Source organism: Calonectris borealis, chromosome 6 (genome assembly GCF_964195595.1).
Source record: "Calonectris borealis chromosome 6, bCalBor7.hap1.2, whole genome shotgun sequence".
NCBI lineage: Eukaryota > Metazoa > Chordata > Aves > Procellariiformes > Procellariidae > Calonectris > Calonectris borealis.
The window spans coordinates 24,149,703-24,157,200 of NC_134317.1; the positions used below are offsets into that span (position 1 = coordinate 24,149,703).

At 50.4% G+C, this 7,498-nt stretch overlaps 1 protein-coding gene across 1 annotated transcript in view; it reads left to right on the top strand.

The window, feature by feature from the left end:
* MAP3K20 (mitogen-activated protein kinase kinase kinase 20) overlaps nt 1-5,059 on the top strand; it is a 94,118-nt gene extending 89,059 nt beyond the window's left edge. The window contains exon 20 of the mRNA XM_075153257.1: nt 4,096-5,059. Within this exon, the coding sequence (XP_075009358.1) occupies nt 4,096-4,775 (680 nt within the window). The 3' untranslated portion in view covers nt 4,776-5,059. The remainder of the gene's footprint in view (nt 1-4,095) is intronic.
* Nucleotides 5,060-7,498: the final 2,439 nt, after the last annotated feature.

Consider the following 7,498-nt stretch of genomic DNA (forward strand, 5'->3'; position numbering starts at 1 on the left):
TGTCTGACTTAGCTTAAAGGCTAAACTTTGTGTAGTCACATGTTCTATATCACAATGTGATTTAAGGGGGATGACCTGTATGCTACTATAGGAAGCATGCTGGAAGCAGTCCATGGCGATTAGTTACAAATCTTTTGTCTACTGTAGTCACTTGCAGTTGCTCTTCAACAGCAGACATAGAGCTCTGATCCTTCTGCTCCAAAACCCCGAATGCTTCACATCTTCCAGTAGTAAGCAGCCTTAAATCCTGACACTTTTTCAACCCGTTCCTTGAACTGGCTTTGGGTCAACCTTTCAATCCCCTCCAGTGTAGAAGGTGATTGGGAGAGGTGTTTCTGCCTATGGTCCAGGCTTCTTCCCCTTGCTGTTGGCACGTGTGTACACAACCATGGTAGCCTTTCCACGATGGCAGGCCTGCTGTTCTCCAAAGTCTGCTTGTGGATGCTGGGTCGGGGGATCAGCTGACAAATCTGCCCTTCTCCTCCAAATCCGCCCCTTTTCACCAAGACAAGAGAGTGCTCAGCTTTGTGGAGCCAACTGTATTGGCACAGCAAAAGGATTTGGACTGAATTATAGTGCCCACACAAAGTGTGCAGGGCCAGGGGTGAAGATGTGTTTCTCAACCAGGATGTCAGGAAGGCATCTGCTGGGAAAGGAGACAATCTCACACATCTCTACCCTCTATCTCTTGGGAATAATGGAGTTTTCCACAGCTGTTTTGAGGATTTTGGGAGCCAGTGCTTTCAGCAGCTTTTCTCCTGGCTTCCTCTCCCTGCAACCCAAACTCAGCAGGAGCGCTTCGGCCAGCTCTTTCTTCCTGCTCTTGGCCACCCAGCACACAGGCAGCTTTGCACGCAGGCAGTTGTGCTTGGATACAGGGCACCTCCTGGAAGAGATGTGTGGGTGCAGATTGCTCTTGCTCTGGCCAGCACTCCTGCAGGGGACACACACATACCCAGGCTGTAGCCTCAGAAGCTGCACATGGGGTGGCAAACAGTCCCCTGTGGGCGAAACGCTGTTTTGACAGGTACATGCTGCCAGCCTGGCAGACCTCATAGGAGCTCCTGACGTCCCGCTCTGCTGTGAGGAAGAATGGAAATCTTCCCACGGCACTCTTCTTCCACAGCTCAGCCTGCCCGTTTGAGCCAGCCCTGGCTGATCGTTATCTGACTTCTGGAATAGTGTTTGTTATGGCCTCTGGGGCTTGACTTGTTCAGTGAGATACATTTAATAGTACAGTGGGCTCTACAGTGCAGTCTTCATTTCCTAACTAAAGTATGCCGCTGACATAGTCAAACTCAACTCGGTTGACTCTAGCACAGCTCTGCCTTTAAGATCTGCTGTTCTTTTTGGAAAGGTGTTTGTTAGCGAAAGCTGTTTTTCTGATTGAGTTCACAGTAGGGCTGCAGAAATGTTTGGGTTGGGACAGTTGAGGGGCAGCACAGGAGCTGGAACAAGATACCAGTCAGCGGAGGGTGAAATTCTCCAATTTTGTACACTACTGCCAAATGTAGAAGAAGCCTCATCAACTGAGAGGTGCTGGGTTTAGACTACAGACACATCTAAAACGGGTGCTCTTATTCCTAAGCAATTGTGATCCATTTGCAACACAACTGTTTTTGTAATGCAGATGGGACCTAGAGCTGTCCTGAAAGATACATCTTCACTGCAGATTAGCTCTGCTGATGGCAGTTACCCTGGTTTCCGGGTGATGAGCCATACAGCCATACCACAGTGTGGAGGTGTATCTTCACAGGTTGGCTCTGCTGCAGTAAGCTGAGCTGCTTTCATTTTTTTGCGGCGAGAGAGCTTGTCTGTCCCTTTGGCACACGGAGGCGTTACACAAACGCACTACCGTATTGTCAGCACCCAAGTGAACAGGCACAGTTCAGGGGAGTGGGTTACCAGCCAGAGTGAAAGCTGTGCCTCAGCTCTAGCAAACCTTCTGGCCCGTCTTCTTTACCAGACCAGCTACCCCAGGTTTAAAACACCACCAAATCCAAGCACAAAGGTAAGGGTAATACCTGTATAAGAGGCAGTGAAGGTGCTGCCTCTGTGGCCTGCCACGTAGAGCATTTAATTCAGTGTACAGAGTTGGTGGCTCAGAGACCATATGAGGGAGAAGCTCCCCAGCCCACGAGAGGTGAGAGGCAGCCCCACAGGGCACCCTGGGAGGTCCCTGCTGGGCAGCTGGTCCCTGGGCTGGCGACCGCGGCTGGCCGTAAGAAGCAGGGACTGAACAGCCTGAAGGCGCTGAAGGGAGCCCCTCATTCAGGACAGCATCGGCACTGGTCCCACAGGGCATGTGGTGGCTGCCTGAGAGCTGATAACAAATGAAGACCCAAACTCAAGCCTGCCGCTTCCAGGTTTATGAGGTCTGTGTTTTACACCCAGCCTTGGTAGGAGGGCATGGGGGGAATGGCAGAGGAGATGGTGTCTAGCAAGTACATTTCAGCATGCATGTTTCTTTTGAAACTGTGACTTTCAAGGAGGTTAAGAAGCAGAGAAGGCAATTCCCATCTGTCTTTCCGTGAAAGGAGGTTCATCTCTCACTGCAGCCGGAGCTATCTGCTGTGGCGGTGTCACACTCGCACTTTGACAGGAAAGACAGTTTCCTTTTGAGATATTTGACATTAAGTTGAAGTGATTTAAATCTCTTGGGATTCAAGCAAAGTCTGGGGAAAGGAGGAATGGAAGAGACCATCCATTACATCTTAATAGGAGCAATCTTAACAAGGACAGAGCTGCTACCCAGCTCCCACAAAACTCCCTACGGCCGATGCAGCGTTGCGGTGAGAGCCAGAGGGCCCACGGCATAGGGAGTCTTTCCCTGGGAAACCAGCAAACAGCGAGAGAGAAGCTGTGGTCCTCTGTTGAAGATAATAACATTTTGGTTGCATTTATGCTGCTTCAAGCTGGTGGGGTTATGCTTTCCTGTATTAGCAATCTTCAAGGACAAATCATTCAAATCTCTCTAAAGCAAAATTATTTAAGCTGCTCCCTATAATTTTTGGCCAGAGCTGTGGCCTCGGATAATAGGAATTCCTAGTCTCTGCTCTACTACCCATAAAGTAGCAAACCAGGCAGCCCTCGCAGTTCAAACGGAAAATTTACAACTATTGTATTTGCTATAGGCTTTCATGCAAACCACAGGACTGACTTTCAAAAGCGCTTCAGTCTGATCTCTGGGAGCTACAACTTTTGTACGACCCCAGGGCTGTGACAGTAGGTGTGAGGGAACTGTAATACCCTGAGTCGCTCACAGTTAAGCACTGTCTGAGCTATCCTGGCTGAAGCCTGCCGCCTCACCGGCTTTTCTACATACAGAATTGATTTTTTGCCTGAAGCCGGAGAGAGTGGTGTAGCTGGGGCTTAGACTCAGTATCTGGAGCATGCAAAGTGGATCGACTTCTGAATTTGTAGCAATAATAACAACTGAAGTGGCTCTGGTTGTTATGGTGTGTAGCAGTTTGAAGAGAAAATGGAGCGAGAGGAGGTGAGTCTGGCTGCCGCAGCAGGGATTTGCACTGGGGTCTGCACTGCCTCCATCTCTGCGCTTGGCTGCGAACGGCGTGACCATGCCGGCTGGGAGACACGCAGGTGGAGGGCGATGCTGCAGCAGTGCCGGCACCTTGGGGTGCCCGCTCCAGACCCAGCCTGCTCTGGAGGTCTCCAGGCTCTTTTGCAATGAAAGCTGTGGAGAAATCTGCCAAGGCTGCCAAGAGCATCACAGGAAATGTTTAAAACCAGGTTGGGTTAAAACACCGGGAGGCACTTGGGAGTGGGAACCCACCTGAACAGCCAAATGGGTGGTTCAGTAAGTGTCTTCTAGTCTAAGCTCCATAATCTGCCCTGGCATCAGAAACATTTGCATCACTTGCTATTTTAAAAGTCCAACATTATGTTCAACCATAACATTGAACGTACCCAAACCTAGGACTATTTGCTGCAAGGCTGGGAGGGAAAGGGTGTTTTGAGATATGTTGAGGTTCTTCTGAGAGAAACCCTGGTACCTAACCTCACACCTTCGGTAAATCAGAGAGCGGTTTTCCATCAATTCACAGAAAGCTGACTCCATTTCCATTTCCCTGCTAGGCATCGACAGCCAGTGGATGCAGACGCTGCGGATGCACCAAATAGCGAAAGCCATTTCTCTCCAGCACGGCCACCCCCACAGCCCGACCACCGTCACCCACTACCTGCCCTACCTTCGCAGCCAGGACTCCTACGCCGCTGCCGTGAGGAGGACGCGCGGTCCCGTCAGTTACCAGTTCACGTCCATCAGCCACTCCAGAAACTCCTCTCCCCTCTCGCACGGTTTGATAAGAAACCTCTCGAATCTGCACCTGAACTCGAAAGGCAGCAGCACCTCCAGCACGGCCTCCGACACCCCTTCGGAGAGGGACAGGTCTGCCGGCAAAGGCAGGAACGCCTCGCACAGCGGTAACTCCTGCAGCTCCTCGGACGGGCGGCGCAGCGGGACCAGCTCCCCGGTGCCCCCTCGCCACTCGGGAAGAGCCTGCAGGACTTCCTCGCCAGCGGCCCCCCCCGCCTCCCAGCACCGCAGGTACCCCCGCAGCCCCCCCCAGCCCAAGGCCATCCCGGGCATGCCCCCGCAGGGCGAGAGCGAGCCCAGGAGGGGCGAAGGGGAGAGCAGAGTCAGCGACGGGGGGTGGATAAAGGTGCAGCATGCGAAGAAGCCCCACAGGCAGACAGCCGGCAAGCCGGGGAAGGAGAGGCCCAGGGGGAGCTGGCGGGGCCGGAGGACGTTCTGAGGGAGGAATTTGCCCCCTTATTTAACTGAACGTTCAACCTAGAGAAGATACGCCTGCTCCTATTTAATTCGCTGCACCGAAGCCGGGACGCCACCTCCCTCGCTGGCCGGCGCGGCCCGGGGCCTGCCCGCGGAAGGGGAGAGCTGCCCGCCTCTCCTCCTGTCGCGGTCAGCGCCGAGGGATTTCGTTTGATTTTCTCCCCTCCCTTTGGCTGCTCCTGTTCTCGGCTGACTGGATATCCACTGATTTGCTTACTATTTCAATAATAAAATCAGTAAGGCACAGCTGGGTGCCGTAACAAAAGGCTCTCCGTTTCATCCTTAGGGAAGGAGTTGTGCTGCTACATCTCCCCTCGCCTCGCTTATGTCGCCGGACGCCGAGCCTGGCTCTGAGCAGGGTCCCCTCACCCCTTGTTCACTCTGCTTCTGCCAGGGCTATAGGAAGAGGTAGTATTTTTATCAGACCAGCACAGTCTGAAAAAACAGGAACGCAGGGAGATTCTTCCTCAGGTCCGCTCCAGTAGCTTCACTTCCCCGCTTCCAGCTTGCCATCCCCTCTCAGGAATTTCTCACCTCGCTCTTTACCAAAAGCCCCGGCACCAGCTACCCGACACCACTGTCACATACACAGTTGTCAGAAGGAGAAACAAAAACTAGGCTATATTCTTTTGGGGAAAAAAATAGAGGGAGAAAGAGGCATTGCCCTTACCATAGTTACATCTAACCCCACTGAGGTCTATGATAATGTTTATCCCTGGGCAGCAGGCATTTTTTAATTGAATTTTTAAATGTGGCCAGACTGTGTCGCTTTTGTCTTTCAGTCTTCAGGTAATAAAGAAAAGGTCAGCAAAGTTTCTGATTAATGTGGTCTTTAGCTCCACCGAGAACAAAGACACAGCTGTAGACTCACTTGTCGTCAGAAAGTTTCTTCTTGGCCTTTTCACTCCAATTTGATTTCACACAATTAAAAAAGGGGGGGGAAAAAAAAAGTTAGGGTTTCCCAAGATGCAAGAGGGGAAAAAAAAAGGAAGAAACACATAAAGGAAGCTGAACATAAAGCAACGCATAGTACCCTCTGAAAGCCAAGAAACTGTGAATTAGAGATGCCTTTGAACAAAGATGCTACATACCACCCATGCCAAGCAGTGCTCGCTGGCACGCAGTTGTGAGCCATGCTGGAGGAGCTGCTGGCGTGTCAGCCCCTTGATACCCCCATCACCATAGCCCCATCACTGGACATTAAAAAGGACGTATAAATTCCCTGCTCCACACAAAGGCCGCTCCTGGGGGTACATGTAGCTCTCCTCCCTCTGATTCCCACCAGCCCCAATGAGGGCTGAGTCCCGTAGTGGGTTTCCCAATACCTACCAGAGTGAACTGGGACTCGCATTTCATGAATTCAGGACAGGGTCCACCAAAAGCAATGGAGCAGGACACGACTGATACCAGGTATCAGGAATTGGATCTCTGTCATTTAAGCACCTTTTCCTCTGACAACAGTTAAGAGCAGAAAAAATAGCAAGAAGCTTTACCTAGAAGTGAATGGGGCTGCACATGAAGCTCTGTGATAACAAAGCTTGCCGCTTTCTTGTGGCTTCAAACTGGTTGAAAGCCAGTTAGTTACCCAGCTCCTGGCCCTGGTTTACTGAACCTGACAACTAATTTGGGGGACATGGACAATCCACCACTGGATGTCTCTCTGTCACAACTTAGCAGGAGACTGGCATGTCGTTTAGGTTGGGGGTTCTTCCCTAACATTTCTTGCCATGACCAAAATGGGCTGGAGGATACCAGCTGATAGTAACCACACCTGAGAGCACTTGCTAGAAATGTGCTTGTGTTCTTAAAATTTGGATATATGTCTCAGGAAGCAAGATCTTGTTTCACACTTGGGCCTGCACAAATCCTAGAAAGAAATTGCAAGACTTTGGAAGGGTACATTTCTCTTCCAGGGTGATGAAGATGGCAGTGTAGTTGTACAAGCCTGAAAACAAGGCCCTACCCAGCAGACACTGTGGGCTGGTGGTGGCAATTCAAGATTTATCAGCTGCCTGTGGTTGATTGTCAAGATGTCCAGCAGGATTCCTCTGCTGTTTGTAAGCAATTTAATGCTGTGCCTAATTTTAATCTGCAATGTACTGTCTGTCCACATCTGTTGTATTAAAGTGTTCATTAGCATTTAAAGGAGGAGCGGACGGTATTGATCATGCCTATTAAAATTGAACAATCATGCAATGGTGACTGATTAGAAATCCTCTTGCTGCACCAGCATCACTGGTTAAAGCAACAGTGAGTAAACTTGTCAAAAAAAAAAGAAGTCTCAGCAAGATCTAGTTTTCCATCTCATTTTTATCAGTCTTAATGTGGCTACTCCCTATCTTGGTAATAATTCATTATAAGTCAAAATGTGCTTACATTTTCACCCCCCAGTACTTTACGAAGCCGAGCCATTTATTTCCATGTTTTACCAACACACAGCTAGAAGACTGTGCACAGCAATGTGGAAAATCAGACTGTCTTGGGCAACTACACCTCACCAAATGTCTGCTCTTTGGAAAGGAGCCATGCTGTGTTTTCTTAGGGTTTTCGTGCAAGTCTGTTAAAGCCAATCACATTTAAGTACCAGTATGTCTAGATTTGCACACTAGGAGCTGGACGCACTGCCCTCCACCCATACACATATCCTCGGCAGTGCTACGCCCTCCCTCCATGGCTGACTCTGCA